Source organism: Monopterus albus, unplaced genomic scaffold, assembly GCF_001952655.1.
Source record: "Monopterus albus unplaced genomic scaffold, M_albus_1.0 scaffold98.1, whole genome shotgun sequence".
Taxonomy (NCBI): domain Eukaryota; kingdom Metazoa; phylum Chordata; class Actinopteri; order Synbranchiformes; family Synbranchidae; genus Monopterus; species Monopterus albus.
The window spans coordinates 3,455,278-3,477,908 of record NW_018127978.1 but is presented as its reverse complement, the minus strand read 5'-3'; the positions used below and the strand labels follow the sequence as shown (position 1 = coordinate 3,477,908).

The 22,631-nt window shown below is 41.1% G+C and overlaps 1 protein-coding gene across 3 annotated transcripts in view; it reads right to left on the bottom strand.

The window, feature by feature from the left end:
• Window positions 1-8,754: 8,754 nt before the first annotated feature.
• Window positions 8,755-22,631, bottom strand: part of srms (src-related kinase lacking C-terminal regulatory tyrosine and N-terminal myristylation sites) — a 36,765-nt gene continuing 22,888 nt past the window's right edge. For all 3 annotated transcript variants that reach the window (XM_020609020.1, XM_020609019.1, XM_020609018.1), the window contains exons 5-9: window positions 17,773-17,920; window positions 15,820-15,978; window positions 12,349-12,530; window positions 10,608-10,764; window positions 8,755-9,153 (exon numbers count right to left, since the gene is read on the bottom strand). In XM_020609020.1, the coding sequence (XP_020464676.1) occupies window positions 8,954-9,153; window positions 10,608-10,764; window positions 12,349-12,530; window positions 15,820-15,978; window positions 17,773-17,920 (846 nt within the window). In that variant the 3' untranslated portion in view covers window positions 8,755-8,953. The remainder of the gene's footprint in view (window positions 9,154-10,607; window positions 10,765-12,348; window positions 12,531-15,819; window positions 15,979-17,772; window positions 17,921-22,631) is intronic.

Sequence of the window (22,631 nt, the reverse complement as noted above, 5' to 3'; positions counted from 1 at the left end):
CACCACCACCACCACCGATCTGTGTGCTCAAAACAGTCCTTTAATGCTAAAGAAGCCTCCTCCATCCACACCTTAACCGGTTTGGTGATTGGTTTTGTCCTGCAGATCAGCTCCACAGAGATGTGATCTGACATGCCCAGGTGTGGAGCTGCTATGGCCTTGTATGCTCCCGGGATGTTGCAATAAACTTGATCCAGAATATTATTGTCCCTAGTTGGAAAGTTGATGAATCTGTAGAATCTGTGAAACACTGCTTCCACATGTTCCACATGGTTAAAGTCTCCAGCCACAATCACAGCTATTTCTGAGTTTGCATTCATCTGCCTGCTGATCAGGGAGTACAGTTATTGTCTAGTCATACTGTCATACTGTCATGGGTCAAGTGTTGATCAGAGTGAGAGCCCGGGGGAAGAAACTGTACTTGTGCCCGGTTGTCTTGGCGCAATGGCATACAGTGACCTGTAACGCCGTCCAGAGGGGGGGGAGTTCGAACAGATTATGTCCAGGGTGTGAGGGGTCTGCAGTGATCCTCTCTCTCCTCCTTTTGACTCGTGAGGTGTACAGGTCCTCCATGGAGGGCAGGCTTGCACCAATGACCTTTTCTGCAGTCATGACTGTCCGCTGAAGTCTGTACTTGTCCTGTTTGGTTGCTGAGCCAAACCAGACAGTGATTGAGGTGCAGAGAACGAACTCGATGATTCCTCTGTAGAACTGTATCAGCAGCTCCTGCGGCAGGTTGAACTTCCTAAGCTGGCACAGGAAGTACATCTTCTGTTGTGCCTTCTTGGTGATGGCGCTGATGTTGGATGACCACTTCAGGTCCTGGGAGATGGTGGAGCCCAGGAACTTGTAGGACTTTACTGCTGATACAGTGCTGCCAAATATGGTGAGGGGGGTAAGGTGGGGGGGGCACTTCCTGAAGTCCACTGTCATCTTCAATTTTTTTGAGCATGTTCAGCTCCAGGTTGTTGCGGCTACACCACAAGACCAGCTGCTCAACCTCCCATCTGTAGGCTCATCATTGTCTCAGATGAGACCAATGACCGTTGTGTCATCAGCAAACTTTAGGAGTTTGACAGAGGGGTGCTTTGAGATGCAGTCGCTGGTGTAGAGTGAAAATAGCAGAGGGGAGAGCACACATCCTTGAGGGACGCCTGTGCTTATTGTCCGGGTGCTGGATGTGGCGTTTCCCAGCCTCACCTGCTGCTTCCTGTCTGTCAGAAAGCTAGTAATCAACTGACAGGTGGGGGCAGGCACAGTGAGCTGGGTCAGTTTGGAGTGGAGGATGTCCAGGATGTCCGGAAGTCCACAAAGAGGGCCCGTGCATAGGTCCCTGGGGAGTCGAGGTGTTGCATGTGCCATGTTGACTGCATTGTCCACTGTGTTTGTAATTTTTAGTTGTGGTTAAAATAAATCAGCACTAAATGAAGAAAGATGGACTCCTTCGTTATTCAGAGCTGTCCAATTAAAGAACTGGGGTATTACACCTGTTTGCCGTATTTTTAGTCAGATAGATATTGGTTAGCTACTTGATGTATTAGACATGTTTAGAGTAGACAGGATGTCTAGCTCAGGCTGTTAAATGCTTGTGCATTCTCATGAGTTGCTGCAGGTTGCTTATGGTCAAGGATAACTAGATAGAAAGTTGATGACTGTTAGAAGACGGGATGTTTAATATTATTATTATGACGTGTATAACTGTAGCCATAGCCATAATATTTTCTTATGCTTAATGTCACGACATGTCACTAGAGGTCGTGTTAGAATGTTTTTAGCTACACGCCACATAATCAACAGACAATCACACATTGATTTTCCTCATGTTTTGACTACTGTTCTGGGCAGCTGCAAAGGAGGGAAGGATGGTGATTGTCGGGGGAGCAGCTGCTGGATCTGAGGTGGGGAGGGTGAGGGGGGAGTGTTGTTTGTCAAACCTGCAGTAGAACACATTCAGGTCATCTGCTAGTTGATGGTCCTCCACAGCGGGGGGATGGTTTCCTATAGCCAGTGATGCTTTTCAGGATTCTCCACACAGATGAGAGGTCATTGGCTGAAACCTGAGCTTTCAGATTTTCAGAGTAGCTCCTCTTTGTTGCTCTGATCTCCCTTGTCAGTGTGTTCCTGGCCTGGCTGTACAGAGTCCTGTCCCCACTTCTGCCTCCTCTTTGGCATGACAAAGCTGCTTGAATCTGGCTGTGAACCAGGGCTTCTTGTGTGTATGTGTGCACGTGCACATGGTAGCATGCTTTGTTTGGTGTGTTTGTTAGATTACACTACCAGCTCATTATGTATCAGGGCTTGTTGTTATATGTGCAGAAGGACTTGTTGGGCACGCACACATCCTCACAAAAGCTGATATAAGATGTCATGGTGTCATTGAGTTCATCCAGGTCTGTAGCTGCAGTCTCAAATACACTCCAATCTGTGCAGTCCAGCTCTTCACTGTTTTGATTACAGGCTTCGCAGCTTTAAGTTTCTGCCTGTAGGTTGGAATAAGATGGACCATACAGTGATCAGAGAGTCCAAGGGCTGCGTGGGGGACAGAGTGATAGACATCTTTTATTATTGTGTATCAGTGGTCCAGTGTGATTTTGTCCCTGGTGGGACAGGTGACGTGCTGTCTGTATTTGGGCAGTTCATGGTTGAGGTTTGCTCTGTTAAAGTCCCCTAGAACAATGAGTGGAGTGTCGGGATGTTCTAGCTCCAGGCTAGTTATTGGTTCTGCCAGGAGCTGTAGTGTGCTAGCGTGGGCCTGTGGTCTTATTTACATTCCCATTAGAATGAAAGAGTTAAATTCATAATGAGAATAAAAAGGTTTGCAATTGATAACAAGAGTCTCTAAGTCTGTGTTACCATCTGAGCACCAACCTTCATTTATGTAGAAGCAGATTCCACCTCCTCTCATTTTTCCGGACAGCTCCATTATGCTATTCGCTCTGTACACCTGGAAGCCCGGTACTTGTATCGCACTGTCCACGATCAAGTCGCTCAGGTCTCCGTGAAGGAGAGTTAGTCCTGTCGACAAGAAGAATTTCATCCATCTTGTTGACTAGGGAGCAGAGATTTATTAGGTGGATAGACGTGAGTGGAGTCCGGCTCTCTGGCGTAGCCTGACTAAGGCACCCTCACGCTTGCCTCACTGGTGCTTCTTCCAGATCCTGTAGTTTGCAGCTGCGCCTCAGAGCTAATTGGAGAAAGGTAGTTCGGTGTAAGTTGTCCGATATTTAACGGTTCTTCTCTGGTAAAAGTAATCCGGGATGAGTTGCAAAAGACTGAGAAAACAAAGAAAAACAATAAACACAAGAGAGTGCGAGTAACCAAAGCTGCCATCGCTGGCGACATCTAGACCACTTTTGCTTTGCTTTCTAGTTTAGACTTTAGTTTTGATATCTTCAGATATCTCTTTTATTTTCAGTGCTTCAGTTTTTCTGCTCTTGTTCCTCCACAGGTTTATCTGCTTGATCTGTGTAACATCTGTGCATTGCAGCTTTAGTGTGTATGTGTGCACGTGCACATGGTAGCATGCTTTGTTTGGTGTGTTTGTTAGATTACACTACCAGCTCATTATGTATCAGGTTTTAGTTCACAAAGCAGATACTGCCCCCGACTTAAATGGCAGTAAGAGCAGAGTTCCAGTCTGCTGGTTCTCATCTGGAGTATCCACCGGATCTCCCCTGCACCAACGCAAATACAAGCATGGCCCCACCCCCCGCTAACAGCAGGCTACAAGCAAGCATTCCCAGGCCTCATGAGAAGACAGTAGTCAGTAATAGACATAGATATGTTTGTGAGAGTCTTTGCACACACAGACACAAAAAACCAGAAGGCTCTTGCTCTGTCTGATGTGGTAATAAATCTGAATGGGAAAAGGTGAAATGGTGATGAGTTCATGGCAAGGAGTAAAAAAAATAAGGAACAGTTTGCAGTTTAAAAACTTCTGTCAATACTCTAATGTTTTGTTCAAGCAATTCAAGTTAATTGTTATTCAAAATTCAAAATTAAGTAACAAAAATTCAAACACATAAAACAACAAGGTTAAAACAAAAGTGTGCTGACCTTTATACTGCATCCCTAGGTCAGACAAGCAAAATCCAGCCACGGTACATGCAGTACCTTAAACATTATTAGAGCATTGCCAAATGACAAATAGTCAGTTCAGCTTTGCTGAAAAAGTAGCTCAGTCACTGGCAGTTACAGTCTGGTGGGGCTTACTTCTGTAATGCAGTGGCTGTCACCACATAGTTCTACAAATAGTGCATAGCCTACTAAAGATCATGGTCTCTAGGTGAACAAATACTTTTACAGAAATCTGCATGAAATGTATTTGCACCTAAATACACATAAATAGACGATGTGCTACTGTACGTTATAATAAATAACTGTCAGTGACGGGGTGCGCTTTTTTCTTAGCTTGAACACCTGCCCCTTAAATTGTCTGTGCATGACTCCATTGTTGTTATTTGTCCAAACTGTGCTGAAAATGTGAACACTCCTATGGTTTAACCTTATTAACAACACACTATGGTGGGTGTAGCTAGGGTGAATTGCCTTAATGTGGGACATTTTTTGCATTTTGGAATGTATTGAGATGTGAAGCCACTACATTAAACCCACACCCAGTAGGCTGCCATTCTGAAATCCCCAGGATGTGTCCTAGAGAGACCAAAACAGAAAATGCAGATATAAGCCTTCACCTAATCTGACTGTTACATTAGTTTTTTTGTTTTGTTGGGATACATTATCAGTAAAATGTTCTAAGCCAATGTATTTTTTCTGCCAAAGTATCAAATCTTCCAGCACAAAATCCAGTTTTATGACTACAGCATTATTTAAAGCTGTATCAACTCTCACAACTCTTGGTTAAGGGAGAGCAAAAATGAAAAATGACATGGGAGCAAAATTCAAAGTGGAACTGAACTTGAAGTACTTGAAACAGAACTGTGCTTTATACTTTCACCAACTTCTCATTTGTTTTTTCTGTGTCAGTAGGAAGAATGCAATGTTTCATTCATTCAAAAGTTATATTGCATCGGAATACAATCCAACAGTCGATTACTGTATGTTCCTTACATACCATATGTATTTGCAGTTTAGAGACTGAACAAGTAGGCTATAAAATAGTAATTTGTAAGACAGTGCAGCATTATACAGCCGTTAAACTCTGATTCTGCCCCTTGTCTTTTAAGAAAGCTGTATTGACAGTATTGTTTTACAAAGTTCATATAACGGTGGGGTTATGACAGCAGCTGTGTGATATCAGATTTTAATGAATGTTCACAAACACCTTATCTCCTTCATTCTAACATACTTTACTATTATTTCTTAACGTAACCTAAGCATGGCAACCATGTTTAATAGATCTTTGACTAGAAATGTGAAACCAAGTGTAACAGGTAATAATTATTTATTTGGCGTAACCTAAGGATTACAGTCAGACAATTCTATTGTATGAACCGTGGCCTAAATAAAGACACAGCTGCTACTTCAGGCAGTCACACTGGTTTGCGTGTGGATGTGTTTTTGAGAACAAAGTGACATCTAATGGTGCAAATCAAAGAATAGCTCTTTAATGGACGTTTTAATGTGAAATCCAGATATGGTTTATCAGGCAACAGGAAAAGGGGGGTTCCTGGAAGGCTGCTGGGAACTACTCGCCAGCTGCATGCAATCTGAACGCTATTCTGCTGGGAAGTGCAATTCTACGTGGCTGCACCAGTAGGAGCTCCTGCTGATCATTGCTGTTTTTGCTTAAAATGACAACCAGCAGGGTCAGACCAGCTGTCACTGACAAATGATCACTCCATGACTTAAATTAATGACAGGACAAAATAAAAGTGGCTGCAGCCAATTGGCAAACAGACAAGACACTACCTGCTGTTAGCTGAAGATCTTTTATGAGGTAAAGAGGCATCACCCTATAACACCACTGAATAATCAAAGTGAACTGAGTGTTTCTCTGTCATTCAAAGAACTCCCACCGAGTGAGATGTCTTCCACATCTTCAGTCGATCTCACATCAGTGGTGGAAATGTAGCACATCAGTGTACATGCAAAGATCCGGTTATGAAGATCAGTGATCTGGTCATCTGTTACGTTAAATAATACATAACTTTCATTAGCTTTTTGCTTAGTTTTTTAATCCAAAGTACTGCCAGATAGGCAAAGAGGTACTTTTAGCTGCAGCACAGTGCACATTCTTTGCATTCCTACTTAGGGAAATATATTGAGTGCTTTGTAAACACATGACAAAGACAATAGACATTGTAATAAGTACACATATTTCATTTGAAAACAATACATAAAATACTTTATTCTTTGCTCTATTCACGTTTGCTACCTGATGGCACACAACCTAAAGCACAAAACTCTGTTTTGTGATTTGGTGATCATGGCTCAAGTTTCCTGAACTTGGTTTTCTCTGCTGTGAATGACATGCATAAAAGACCAAAATTGCATTGTTATCAAATTGCATTGCATTGCAACCAAGTTGTACAATTTTGTGGGGCAGACAGAACAACAGTCCCATCCCCCAAACTGGAGGTCTTTTGGGAATGGCTAATTTACTTGATTTTCCTTCAGTATTGTACCTCTTTCCAGTCCATATTTTGTACCTTAGTTTGTGCATAGAGTCTGTAGTGTAAGCATAGGCACTCTTGTTGCAAATAGCCACTGTGGGCCTGTAGAAGAGCTATTGTATAATAACCTAAGGCCTGTATACATGGCACTATGACCCACTGGCTTTTAAGCACTGGATCAGCCCCCAAAATGTATCACAGGAGGATAAAAAACAGTTCCCATACTAGTTTAGAGAAACTGATAGAGATACATTAGATATGTAATGTTTCCAAAACCCTGTTAAATTCCTGTAACAGAAGGTAGACTAAATAAAATACATCATGCTTGTGGGTTAACACTAACAGTGTCTAGCCTTGCCATGAGCCTCATGAGGACAGAAAAAAAAATGTTGGATAGATGAACAATCCAGAGAAAAGTTTGACTTAGATTCTTACATCAATATGTAAAGTTTGTCCTGAGGGTGGTTCTGGGGTAAAGGTCATTCTGTCACAAAGGGCCTTTTCTCTGAACAATGGCCATTTTAGGACCTTGAACTGGTTCAGCTTTATCAGTCTAAGCTGTACTTTGTTTGCCTCTGCTGTGCTTTAAGATCAGTGCTCACACGTTGGATGTGCACACTACACTCCTTATGTTTTGCATGTATGCTTGCTAACATGTTAGCGTTACCAGTAAAGCAATGGTTCAAAATTTTGGGAAATATGCTTATTCCCCTCCTTACAAAGTATTATAAGAAAACCGATTCCACTCTCAAATCTGTACACTACATATAAAACCACAAGGTTGCCAGGTAACCAATGGAGATGCCAGTTGTAAATGCACAGCCCCTAATCAGCAAAAATAGTAGCAATTAGGTACCTGTAAAATTGTTGCATTAACCTTTCTGGTTGAGTTCAGGCTCAGCACACCAGAGACAACATATTACTTAGTGAGCTCTACAGGTGTTGGTGGATGTATTCATTTTTAACTTTCAGCTGAGCCAAGCAAATCATTTCCCACTGCTTCCAGTCTAAGCTAAGCTTGAGACATGAGAGTGGTATCAAGCTTCTTTTCTAACACTGAGCAAGAGAGCCAAATAATGTATATCCTAAAATGTCAAACTATTCCTTTAGAACTAATTAGAATTTTTTTCAAGTATATTTTTAAAAAGTACCTGCATGCTATATAAACAATGAAAGAGTTGTTGGTCACTGTAATCATTCTTCCTGTCCGTACTGGCTGTGTAAACATACAGTACCTTTGACCTATTTTCTTTAGCCTCAAAGTACAACTGAAGCTGAAGGTCATTAGTTCATAACAAGATACTGTCACTCAAATACTAATATGTATTGGAGTAAACTAAAGAGAAACTCTGACTTGATGGTGGTGCTCCATAAAAAGTCATGGGAAAGTTGTCAGATTCATCCTTTGGAGAATGCAAATGTCTGTGCTTGATCAATCTGTGTCAACATATTGCACTCCGGAACAAAGTGTTGGACCAACAACTAACTGCTATCTGCATCTCTAGCACCAGGCCACTGACATGGCTGAAAACCCAGCAAGCATTTAACTATTGCACATAACCTCAATTTTAGTGCTTGCTTTGCAGTTAAATGACAGGTGATTACAGTCTTGTCCTGTGATTTCATAACATTTTCAAGTGTGCATAAACAAATATGGCACATACAGAATACAGTAATTTAAACTATTTATAAAACACAGAAGGATATAATATTAAAACGGTTGGTTCTGAGAATGTGCTGAAGGTTTAAGTCGTAAGCTTCTTTTAGGTAGGAGTGGTTTTACACACCTTTCTCAGGCTGTTTCATGTCATCGAGGTTTCTTTCAGCTCAAAAAAATGAAGAATTACTCATTTTTATACTTATTTCCCATTTTTCATATTAGATTTGGCAAGGATCTTCTTCATCCCCTCTATATCTTGAACATTTCATTTCGTCTATGTGTCCATTCTTCTCCTTATGCTGCCTGTTTGTTCAGACCTTGGTGTTTTCAAATACATACGCCCTGCTGTGGTAATTCTGTTCTGTTCCCTGATAAACTAGTGGTTAGGGTGCAGCGCTCTCGCCGCTGCTGCCTGGGTTTGAGTCAGGGTTGCGTCAGGAAGGGAATCTGGCATAAAACACATGCCAAATGTCAACATGCAAAACGTCAGTGTGACGATGCGCTGTGGCGACCCCTAAATGGAAAAAGTCGAAAGTGACATTCATTCATACGCCCTGCTGTGGTAATAGATTTTATGGGGTAGAAGAACATTCCTTATTTTTCATTCCTGTTTTGCTTCCTTCTTCATTTTTGCAGTCCATCCTGCTGTGGATGACCAGTTGCAGAGGATCTTCCTCCTGTGTTGTTTATACCCTTGCCTCTTCCCTTTTATCTCTTCTTATACCTCTATAGTCTTAAAGTATATCCTGGTATATATTGTGTCCAGCTGGCTGTGCAAAGCATGGAAGGAGGGTCTTTTAGACGGCTCAGCTGCCCAACAGTCCATCATGATGCGATAAATATTTGGAGGACAGCGGGTTGGACAGGCTAGCCGATGCCCAGATGACAGCAGCTCCAACACTTCGTTATTGTTTTTTCCTAAAGGGAGGATGTAAACACATGACATTTACCAAGTTCTTTAAACTTTTCTTTTGCAGGCACAAAATAAGTAGTACTGAAGGGATTTCACTGTGCAATTAGTCAGCATCCACAACTAAGATAACTAAGAGCTGAATTCCCTTACCCTGTGTGTGGCTCTTAGCTCCTTTGGCTTCTACTGAAAATCTTAAGTAAATATTCAATAACACACCATAAATATATAAAGTGCTCAAAAAATTAAGGGAACACTTGGTCATCAAGGTATAACACCAAGTTAGTGAAACGTCAGGGATATCAACCTGTCCATTGAGGAAGCACAAGTGATTGTGAATCAGTTTCACCTGCTTTGGTGCAAATGAAAGTGGCAACAGGTACAATGGAGAGGCAAAAGCAAGACAACCCTCAAAAAGGAATGGTTTTGCATGTGGTGGCCACAGACAAATGCTCTCTCCTTATCGTTCCTGACTGATTCTTCTCAGGTTTTGTGTTTTGCTAGTGTCCTTGTCACTGCTGGTAGCATGAGGCTGTACCTGCAGCCCAGTCAGGTTGCACAGGTAGTCCACTTACTCCAAGGTGGCACATCCATATGTGCAGTTGCAAGAAGGATTGCTGTGTCTCCCAGCACAGTCTAAAGAGCATAGAGGAGATACCAGGAGACTAGCTGTTATGTCAGGACAGGGCCATAGAAGGACAACAACACAGAAGCAGGACCAGTATCACAGTGAGAACCCTGCAGAATGACCTCCAGCAGCTACTGGTGTTCATATTTCTGACCCAAGTATCAGAAATGTCATGCTGCCTGTAACATCAGAGGATGCCCAGTTTGGTAGTGGGCCAGTAGGCATATCCTTGGAGGGCTGCACAGACCTCTGTCACAGCCAACAGTACTCTGACTGCTGTGAGGTACCAGGATGAAATCATCAGAGCAATTGTCAGACCTTACACTGATGCAGTGGGCCCTGGGTTCATCCTGGTGCAGGACAATGCCTGGCCTCATGTGGCCGGAGTGTGTAGGCAGTTCCTGGATAACAAAGGCATTGATGCCACTGACTGACCCTCATATTCCCCTGACCTAAATCCAACTGAGCACCTACGGGACATCATGTATTGGTGCAGCCAACACCACCAAGTGTCACCACACACTGTCCAGGAGGTCACTGGTGCCCTGATCCAGGTCTGGGAGAAGACCCCCAGGACACCATCCACCGACTCATCAGGAACATGCCCAGACATTGTGGGGAGTGCATACAGGCACATGGGGGCCATACACACTTCTGAATCACATTGAGTTGTTGTGATGAAATTCACGCAACTTGGATGAGCCTGTGATTTGGATTTTTCACTCTGATTTTCAAAGGTTTTCAACAATAATAATTCATTCAGATCCAATGTGTGATTTTGTGTTCCATTCATTTTTTTGAGCAGTGTAGCATTTCATAAAAAAGGCTCAGTACCTTCATAAGGCATTTTGCCACGTGACATCATCTCATACAGCAGCACCCCAAATGACCAAACATCTGATTTTACAGAAAACTGCTGGCGAAGTGCTGCCTCAGGAGCCGTCCACCGCACTGGGATCTTTGTGTTTCGACTGGCTGTATACACACTGTCCTGGGAAGAGAGATGGTGATGGTGACACATTTTTTCTGTAACAGTGCACTATTTATGACTCTCAAATCCAAGATTCCATTCCTATAAAGACAGTTTTTCTTCTTATTTATCCCCTTTTGCCAGATTCCCTGTGACTAGTGGGTTGGATGGTGGTGACTTTTCTTGTTTATCTAGCACTGTTGTAATAACACTAAACATCATGTAAACATGTTACTGGTGTTTCTCTATTAGACAACACTGTCCAGGTGTGACAACAAGAGTGGTGTGACAGTAGCAGATTTGTGTCAGTAGAGGCTTCCACTTGAATGTCTGTGGTTGTTTAGTTTTTGATTTAGAAGCAGTTATTATGGTGAAATTTATGGTAGAAATGCAGGTAACAGTGGCTAACGAGGTTAGTAGAGCTAATGCTGAAGACCAGAGCTGTCCGGAATCTGGAAACACAGGCTTGGAGTTGGTACGCGGCTCCTGTTCAGCACTGTGAAAGCTGACCAATCAGAGCAGACTGGGCTTTTCGGGAGGGGGACCAGGAGCTGAAACAGAGCGTGTTCGCACAGAGGAGAACATGGGATATGGCGCTACTGGTGCTCTGGGGAAACTAATGAGCTTTATGAATGTACAAGGGTGTAAACATCTTCTAGTAGAACCTTTAAATAACAATATAAACATGAAAATGAGCATAATTTCTGAAGCTACTATATTTGGTAAACCTGTATGAACAGATTTTTGGCCATTAGGTGACAGCAGAAATGAGCTACCAACACAATATTTACATGTTATCATACAGTCTAATATTCAGTCTCCTCCTAGCTATTTTTGAGTGTCTTAGGATGACAGTTAACAAGTTTTTAAAACTTTTCAGTGAGTTTTTAGAGACCCCCCCCACCCCCCATAGGTGAGCTGAAGGCCAATGAAAAAGTATGTAGAGCAGAGTTGGATAATGCAGAGATGGCCTTAAGAGTCTGATTCATCTACAGTAAACAATTGTCTCACAATGAATGTGGTAAAGTATTACCCACAGAACATTTAAGTCTGTTTCTTAGCTTTCATTAACTCTTTCAGTGTCATGGAAGCTCTATATGAACAAAATATTCATGATTATACACACACACACACACACACACACACACACACACACAAAGTAAATTATATTTGAGTGTTGCTCCATTGTATTGTACAGACAGGAGGACATCTGTCTTATATATTACATATACATGACTTTACATAGAAACAACAAGGCACACATTACATGTGTATAAAGAACACAGAAAAACAATTAGCATATTCTGAAAAGAGAAAGGGCTCTTGACAAATGAGACAATCATTATAACCAGTGTCTTTCTCATCTTTTCATACAGACACATGCATGTTTCTTTTTATTCCTCATGGGTACTTGCATTAATTTTCTGGAGACTTGCCCTAACCTTAAACCAAGTCATCACCCTAAAATGATTTACATCCCCAGAAAGAAAGGAGTCCCCATAATGTGAGTATGCAAACAGGTTTTGGTACCATAATGTGGTTAAGGCCAGGCGCGTGCACACACACACACACACACACACACACACACAGGCCTTCCCGCCTTACCTTAATAATTCGAGCCAGTCCAAAGTCAGCCACTTTACAGACCAGATCATCTCCCACTAGGATGTTCCTGGCAGCCAGGTCTCTGTGGACAATGCTTCGGTCCTCCAGGTAGGCCATGCCCTCTGCGATCTGACTGCCCATGTAGATCAGATGAGCTGATGTCAGCACATGACCTTCAGCAGCTGAAAACACACACACAAACACAAAGTTGATCAGTCAAGCAGGTGAGCAGCATGGATTTGTCTTCTTTCAATGCCTGAGCTATGATATAGATCCCAAACCATAGCATACTTACAAACACACTTTTATACAAGACAACAAAATAACACTAAAACCACCTTTTTGAGTTAGTGAATTGTATGTATAGAAACTTCACTAAAATGTCTGTTGATCTTGGCCTCAGTCAATAGCTTTTATTGCATCAGAGCAAAACAAGTTTTTCTGCCATGTCAACTTGTGATGTTACTACAAGCAAACCACGTGTTCATTTCCCTACCAAAAATCACTTGACTTCGGAGTCTGAATGAATGCATTTGTAAAGTGGCATTATTTTGCTCTTTAGTGTTGTGTTCACAGAAGCAACCATACAAAACATCTTTGACAAAAAATTACTCTCTAAAATCATGATAAAAATCAAGAAATAGACGATCAAGGAATTAGGATGTACTCACACTAGGCAACCTGTACTGTGTCCGAGCACATTTGACCCCATTTAAATGGTCATTTAAATAGTAGGATCACTCTGTGCCATGCCTGGGCACGACTCATCGTATGGTTCAGCTGGACTTGGGCACGGTATGCATCACTAACCATGCCCTAGCATGGAACACCAACACTGTGCTATGCCAGAGCGCTTCTCTTCAGCTACATCGGGGTGACATAAGTGTGCTTCAGCCCAGATTGTTTCAAGTGCAGTGTGAGTGCAGGCCAGCAAGGGAGTGGGGTGGGGGGGACAATTGTGCTTGACCACGGTATGAGGCAACCACGTCCAGTGTAAAAATGCCTTTAGTAAACTAAACTATGCATTCAGGCCAAACAGCAAATTTTGGTCAGCAGGTAGATGTTTTTGTGTTCTTCATTTACATTACATCAAAATGGCAGAAACTTTTGTTGAAAGAGACTTCAAACTCTGAGTACAAGAGCTAAATGTCGTCCAATATTGGGCGTGCCCCCTTCTCAAACATGACTAATGGCATGTAGAGTGCTTCAGTACAAGTACTTAAGTGTTTTGTTTTTTATAAACCCTGGTTCCCAGAAAATGCCCCAGTTATGGGTAGCAGATTTTTTTTGTTGCTTTTTAACACGTTGTGTTTTAGGAGTGAATGACTTGCATAAGACTCTTACTGCTGTGCAAATAAACAAACAGGTGTCATATCAGGAAAACAATGTAACTGAGGACCCAGTGATGTGCATGAGTATATTAATAGATCACAGTTCATTAAACACCATTAAATGCTCATTTTTCCATGAACAATGAGCTGAATGGATCATTTTCTACAACCCCAAATCAGAAAAAGAAAAAATAGTGACTCGTAAATCATCTATTACGTTGAAGACAATACAGCAGCACATTATCTGATGTGATCAGTATTATTGTTTGTTCAAAATAAACACTTGCGTCAATTCTGATGCTGTAACACATTCCAACAAAAGTTGTGATGGTTACATTTCAGGGCCAGTAATAAGGGAAAACAATGAAATGATGATTCCATTTGAAACAGGTGATGTCACAGGTGACTGCATCATAATCTGGTACAAATGGGCATCCAGGAAAGGCCGAGCCCTTTCGGAGCAAGGATGCGCCGAGGACCACCAGTTTGACAACATACAGTATGTGTGAGAAAATTACTGAAATGTTTAAAAACTATGTTCCTCAGAGAAATATAGGAAGGGATTTGGACATGTCTCCCTCTACGGTGCAGAACATCATTAAAAGATTCAAGGAATCTGGAAGGATTTCAGCGTGTAAAAGGCACAAGCCTAAGCTGGATGACCGAGCTCTCTGGTCCCTCAGACGGCACTGCATCAAGAATCGTCATCTTCTATAAGCGATATAACCACATGGGCTCAGGATGACTTTGGCACACCTGTGTCAGGCACTACGATATGAAGTGAGTGTTTGAACAAAGAATAAAACTGATCAAGTATCACATCAAATAATGTGCTGCTGGATTGTTTGCAATGTAATACAGGATACAAATGATTTACACATCACTATTTTCAGATTTAATTTTGATTTTACATACCGTCTCAGGTTTTTCTGATTTGAGGTTATAAGTAACATGAATGTAAGCATTGTTATGGTGATGAAAATCAGAATCAGAATCAAAGTCACCTTTACTGGCCAGGTGTGTTGGACACATGAGGAATTTGACTCTGGTACAGAAGCTCTCAATGTTTACATACAGTATATATCAAGAAGCAAGGGAATGTGCATTAGGAAAAGAGATTAAAAAACATGAGTAAAGTACTTATAGAGACCCGTACACACTGTGTATACATATACATATATATATATATATATATATTATGGCAAACGGCTTGCCATAATATATATATATGAATTCCACACTCGCCCCCCACTTAGGGGCGGTCTTGTATTCCTTCCTTCAAGCTCGGGTCCTCTACCAGAGGCCTGGGAGCTTCAGGGTCCTGCACAGTATCTTAGCTGTTCCTAGGACTGCACTCTTCTGGACAGAGATCTCAGATGTTGTTCCTGGGATCTGTTGGAGCCACTCTCCCAGTTTGGGGGTCACAGCCCCCAGTGTTCCTATTACCACAGGGACCACTTGTGCCTTCACCTTCCACATCTTTTCTAGCTCTTTTTTCAGCCCTTGGTATTTCTCGAACTTCTTGTGTTCCTTCCTCCTGATGTTGCTATCGGATTGCTACATCTATCACTATCTATCAGATTAGTGCCTCTGTGTTGTCTTTCAGTCCAGCTTTGTCCAGCCACTGGTAGGATTTTTTGATATCAGCCACTTCTGTTTGACTGTGGTACATACCGTGCAGGGGTTTGCCCTTCCATGAGGGTTCCTGCTCTTCCTTCCCTTGTTCCACTGGTTTCTGCTGTCTGAGGTGTTCACTAAGCATGTCATCACTCGGGGCCATCTTCCTGATGTATTCATGGATCTTTGTTGCTTCATCCTGGATAGTGGCTCTGACACTCATTAATCCTCAGCCTCCTTCTTTCCGCTTAGTGTACAGTCTCGGGATGCTGGACTTAGGGTGAAACCCACCGTGCATTGTAAGGAGCTTCCTTGTCTTGATGTCAGTGGCCTCTATCTCCTCCTTTGACCAGCTTATTATGCCAGCTGGGTACCTGATGACCGGCAGGGCGTAGGTGTTAATTGCCCGGACTTTATTCTTTCCATTTAGCTGACTCCTCAGGACTTGCCTTACTCTAACCATGACCCTGGTTTAGGTGCGTTTGCTACCCATGCAAATGTATCTGTGCGTGTCAGTACTCACAGGCAAGGTAGTTCTTGAGGCTTCCTTTGCTCATGAGCTCTGTCACAATATAGACCGGCTCTCCTCTGGAGCACATGGCCAACAGCTGGATCAGCTTTGGGTGATGTAGACTCTTCAGGGCCTGAACCTCTTTCACAAACTCGTCCTGCTTTGTGTCCTCTGGACAAGGAAGAGAAACATAATTCTTGGTGAATGTATTAGATTATAAATTACACTCCATTTTCAGTGATTTGATTATCTTAGTCAATTTTCTGCCCAGTGTTTCTTTCAAGTAATTTATCTGGCCTTACACATCTATAGTCATCTTTACAACCATGCCTGTGTTCTCCACACTTAATTTCTTAAACAGTTCCTCATTTCCACATTTTAAATGTTGAGTACAGAGCTATATATGAGACAAAAACTCAAGTTAGAAATCTTGGCATCATAACTGACTCAGCTTCACCAGTCACATCAAGGCCACAACTAAATCAGCTTTTTATCAAACAAAGTGCAAGATTCAGAGGTCTCATATCCAGACAAGATTTAGAGAAACTAAGTCGTGCCTTCATCTTCCACGCTGGACTACTGTGACCGTCTTTTGTCTGGTCTTCCCAAAAGAAAACTGTTAGACAACTTCAGCTCATTCAGACACTGCTGCCAGAAACAAAATCAGAACCAGGAGAACTGAGCACATCACTCCTGTTCCTAAACCCTTACACTGACTACCAGTTACCTACAGAATTGACTTTAAAGTGCTACTGCTAGTTTATAAATCACTCAGTGGTATGGGCCCAAAATACTGTACATTTCTGGTCTCCTTGAAGAATCCAAACCCAGCAGGGCTCCGAAATCCTTAGGAAGCAGTTGGCTGGTAGAACCTCGGGTCAGAACCAAACAGGGTGAAGCTGCTTTTAGCTACTATGCTGCACACAGATAGAACCAACTTCCTGATGACCTTAAATGTGGCCAAACTCTGCCACTTTCAAATCTCAACTGAAAACTCTGTTTTCCTGTGCCTTTGACTGACTGGTTTCTCTGCTGTACTTTTGTTTCCTCTGTTGCATTCAGGACTATTTACATATTATTACTGCCCTGGAAGTGCTCTACACTGATCCTGTTTTATCTCTGTGAAAATGAAATAAATAGACAAGGTCTATCACTTATTTAATGCTTATTGTTTTAATGTTAACATTTTTTGTTCCCTGTGTAAAGCACATTGAAATGTGCTATTTAAAGAAAGTGGCCTTGCCTTCTGTTTCTCTGTCCATTCAAGATTGACTTTTTATCATGTATCATATTGCACTGTGCTAAATCTGTTTATCTAACAAGTATTGGGCCAAAAAACCAAATGGTTTCTGTCATGATAACTGAGTTGCAAAATACTGACACATAGGAATATAAACTGCTGTTAAGTGTAACAGCATGTGATAAACCTTAAAACTGGACTTCCTGGTTCATATTTTTCTCAGCAGCACCTGTAGCAACACACCGGGTGCTACTGTGATACAGTGCTATTGTTTGTCAGAACACAACTCTAACAGCTACCATGTGTTCTTCACTGTTCCAATTTAAGGCTATGGAGAAATAATTTTACTAAGAGTCCAATCAAATCAAAATGTATTCCTAGAACACCTTTAAAACAACATCCGGTAGACCAAAGTGCTTCACAAACACTCAAAATCATAAAACAATAAAATATACAGTACAAGGTCATAAAGCAAAAGGATCAAAAAGTGAGAGTAGGTAAAACAAAGCCCCGGAAAACAGGTCTTGAGCAAATAGTGGCTTCCCTGTTTGTTTCTCATCCATGTGCACAAACATTGGGTGACATAATACTCATTCCTACCAGAGACTTTGGTAATGTGCCAAGAAATGTATTCAACAAAATCCAGAGCAAAAGAAGACTGCAAGGTGGCAGACTTGGATGTAAGCAATGCTGGTTTAAAAATGTTCAACACAGTACATTCATACCTTGTTTCAGCATCTTTATGGCCACTTTCCTGTTCTGTGTGATCCACAGAGCCTCCCACACCTCTCCAAACTGTCCCTCTCCGAGTCTCTTATGTAGTTTGAACTCCTCCCGTGGTCTCTCCCATGGCTCCATGTCAAATAGCTCCCGCTGCACAGAGATGACAGGGTGAATCCAGACTACTTTCAGATTCTTAAAATTGTTCAACACAAGTGGACCAGACTAGATATGCATTTTAGTAGCAACACCAATGGATTGTGCATTATTGTCTGACTAATCAGTTTTTAAATAACCTTTCACACTGCACAATAGAAGGTGTTGAGACAAACACAGACTGGACTTTGGGAAATTATGAGAACTGCTTAGTTGTAGAATTTGCATGATCTCTGCAAAATTTTATTGACAAATTTATTATCATTAACAATCAGGTGCTACTAAATAGTTTGTTGTAATGCTGATGTGCTTTGATAATCAAAATGAAATGAGCAGACTAATGAAATGATTCAAAGGTATAATTAAATAAAATCATGACTACTAAATTAACAGTCAAATAACAATTAGCCATCACTTATATATAAATAAGATACTACAAACTGACTTAATTTTACCTGTATATTAAAAATAATCTGATAATACAAAGCATGTTGCCTTAGCTTCATTGTTTTAATCAGTGTAAGATGCATTCAAATAAATTGTGACTCCAGCTGTAGTTTCAGCAAGGACGAGTAGTTTTCAGTGAGAACACCGTAACTGTTGCCTTATGTAGAAAAAACAAACAAACAAAACAAAAACTCAGACCACATTGTCCAAAACAAACTGAAATGAATATGGACATTCAAAATAAAACCAAATACATTCAGTTATATCCAGTATATCTCGGTCTTTACAAGATGACTTTTGCTCAGAAGCAGTTGCTGTTTGTTGGCACATTTTCACCATCATTAAAAAAAGGTTTTAAATATAAACATCAAGGTTAAGCAGATTCTTTCTTGTAATCTCACTTGAGTAAAATATTGTCTTTATACAACTTTAATAATGCCTTCATTTGTAATTATGGATGGCATAATCTTGGTAATAGCTTTCAGTCTGACAAACTTAATCCCTTGGGCTGTAACAGTCTACTGGGCATCTTATTGGGCATTTAAACAACAGGCTAAGTATGCTTTTGGAAACTTTAATCTAATGAATCTGTGTCCTGGTGATATAAACAGGGTCACAAATCATGCTTTAGCAGTTTTTATTGACTAATGCTTGACTACATAATTGCTGCAAACAAGATCAGGTGCCAAAGCAATAAAATGTGATTGAAAGAACAGTCCTTGCCCTTTTTAATGGCAGAACATTTAAAGGCTGTCTAATGCCTGTGAGTGCCTCATTTTCTAAAAGCAGATTTATTATGGTGCTTGAGTGCCTAAATAATCAACAATTAGACTGTGTGTAGATTCAGTGAAGCTGCTGTAGGGTGGCTGTTGATAACACCAAGCTACATATAAATAAGGAAAGAAGCCATTTCACTGAGGTCTGAATTAAAAAAGTGAACCTGTTCCTTATGTCTCCTGAAATTCAGAGATACTGAATCACCAAATACAACATTCAGGGTTTAAACAAAAACAAAACATTTTGGTAGCTCTTCACAGCTTTATACACATGTTGAATTGCATTTCTGATGGTTTGACAAACAAGTATGAACAGTCCTAAGTTCAACACAAACAGTGAACTGATGTTTGGGGACTTACACCCATCAACCATAACATTATGACTGCTGACAGGTGAAGTGAATAACACTGACTATCTGTTACAGTGGCACATGTCAGCATGTGGGGTATATTAGGCAACAAGTGAACATTCAGTCCTCAAAGTTGATGTGTTGGAAGCAGGAAAAACAGTCATGCATAAGGATCTGAGTGACTTTGACAAGGGCCAAACTGTGGTGGTGAGATGACTGGGGTCATGGACGCCCACGGCTCACTGATGATGAGGTTGACCTACTGTAGATTAAACTTTTAACTTCCATTTGTATTATAATGGATTTGAATCTTTGTTAAAAATGAGAAATGCTGTACATTGGTCTCTATGAAGAGAAAGAGTCAGGGGCTGTAGTGGTGATATCACACCTAGAGTGGTGAGGCTGTTGGATTTGTCTCAACAATTCTCTCTAACTCGTCCTCATGAATAGTTTTCACTCCTTTTACATAAGTTTCTCACTGAATTGTAGACACATTCATGCTCTTCCTGACAGTAGAACTGTGGAAGCAAATGGATTCACAGAAGATGCACAGTGAGCCACGGAGTGACACGAGTGCCAACCAACTGTCACATTGACTCCTATGTAAACTGTATTAGGCAGGTGGTCATAATGTTATGTCTGATCAGTGCAAGCATCTTACAGGAGACTAGAAATGTACATGCTCATGGATTACATCAGCTCAGTATGTTGCAGCAGACTCATGAAATGCAAAAAACATGCCTAAAATCATCACTAAGAAACAATATATTAAATCTAATGCTTTTGGTTTGTGCTATTAATATCTAAAAAGCTTATAAAATTGTTTTAAAGCAAAAACAATCATTCAGTGAAATGAGTGGGAAAATGATTCAATGAAATCAAAACAAAAAGTGATAATTCTGTAAATTGTGCAGCTGTGTTCATTCACAGCTGTCTGTTAGCTTCCCATGTATTGTATGTGTGTTTCACACTTGCATTCAGTTTTTGTTTGTATTTTTTCTGTGTGTTTTCTGTAGTGTATGTTTGCATGTCAAACAGAAAAAATCATGCACAGAATGGCATTGCATTCGTCAAAGGGAAAAAAAAGGGAGGACTTGCAGTCAAGGCTAAAACTATTAACACTCCTGCATTTCTGTCAGATAATGCAGCACTACTCTCAGAAAACTATTGCAATCACATATTCTTTGGTATTCTCATGTTTATTTCTTTTGTTTGCATTGGAACAACACACTATGGTAGGAGACCCAGGGGGCCCACTGCTGACAAAGAAACATAAAAAAGCCAGACTGGAGTTTGCAAAAACTTACCCGAGGAAGCCACAGTCCTTCTGGGAGACTGTCCTGTGGACAGATGAGACTAAAATAGAGCTTTTTGGTCAAGCACATCATTCTACTGTTTTCAGAAAACAAAATCAGGCCTTCAACAAAAAAGACCACGGCTTTTCGTCCCTACAGTCAAACACGGTGGAGGATCACTGATGTTTTGGAGTCTCTTTGCTGCTTCAGGCACTGGATGGCGTGACTGTGTGTCTGGCATTATGAAATCTGAAAGACTACCAACAAATTCTGAGGCACAATGTAGGGCCCAGTGTCAGAAAGTTGGGTCTCTGTCAGAGGTCATGGGTCTTACAGCAGGACAATGACCCAAAGCAGACTTCAAAAAGCACCGGAAATGGTTTCAATGAGCTGGAGAGTTCTGAAGTGGCCAGCAATGAGTCCAGATCTAAATCCCACAGAGCAGCTGTGGAGAGATCTCAGAGCAGCAGCTGGGAGAAGGAATCCTTCAAATCTGAGAGACCTGGAGCAGCTGGAAGAGAAGAGTGGTCCAGAATTCCAATAGACAGGAGGAAGAAACTCACTGATGGCTACAGGAAGTTAGTGATTTCAGTTATTTTGTACAGAGGGTGTGCTACCAAATGTTAAGTTGAGGGTGTCAATTCTGTCCAGTCCATTTTTGGAGTTCTGTGTGGAATGGATCACATTTGGCTTTTTTGTGTTGTTCCAATGCAAACTAAATAAATAAACAGGTGAATACCAAAGAATTTATGATTGCAACAATTGTCTGGGAGAAGTGGTGTGTTATCTGACAAAAATGCAGAGGTGTTAATATTTTTGGCCATGACTGCTAATTACTGCTAATTATGACTTCTGCAGATCATGTTAAGGTAAGGCCTACAGTGCAATACCTGATCTCATAATTATGAGATATTGAAGTCATAATTGCAAAACTAGGTCTCCAATTGTTTTTCCTTGGTGAGTGAAACACCTCAGTACATACATTGTGTGATGAATCTCAGTTTTGTGCTGTATTTGCACATGTGCTTATCATAGATGTTCACAAATCACAGAATGGGAGTGTGAGTCAAATCTGAAGTCTCAAATGTTTTCAACATAATATGCTTAGACCAAGCACATTTTTCCATTTGAATAGTATCCAGTGTATTAACAGTTGATATAGACAACTAAATGCGCCAAAGAACAGGTGAGCATTCCTATGGAAGCTCAGTATAGATGTTAAAAGACATTTAACCATTATTTGACACTTAAGACATCAAGCTATTCTGTCATAAATCTTCAGTGTTCCATAATAAGCAAAACCATTTTTCCCCTAACCTAAAATCGACATACATGTATAATGATTTCGTACATTATTCTCGCCGCTCGGCGCTAATGACTCCTGACTTCGCCAGTCGGAGGTCACTAAGATTAATGTTAAGTCGGTGTGTAACTTCGCTAAAACAAATCTAGAAATCTGGACGCGTTTGTTTTACAACCTAAATTATGACAACCCAGAGGAGTCCAGGACACAGGGTCACAGTCTTACACGCCTCTCTGCTGTCTCCTTGCAGCTGCTACCCACCCAACGCTCCCAGTACCCCATAGAGACTGTGTCTGCCCCCCGCCCACCTAAATTATATAAATCAAGAATCAACTCCAGAGGAGTTATTCATAAGAACCTAATTAAAATTAAGATGACTCCTCTTATAGTAGAAAGTAATAGGACAATCAAATGTGGACTATTAAATATCAGATCTCTCACATCTAAATCTCTGTTAGTGAATGATTTGATAAGTGAACATCACATTGACTTATTGTGTCTTACTGAAACATGGTTACAGCAGGAAGAATATGTCAG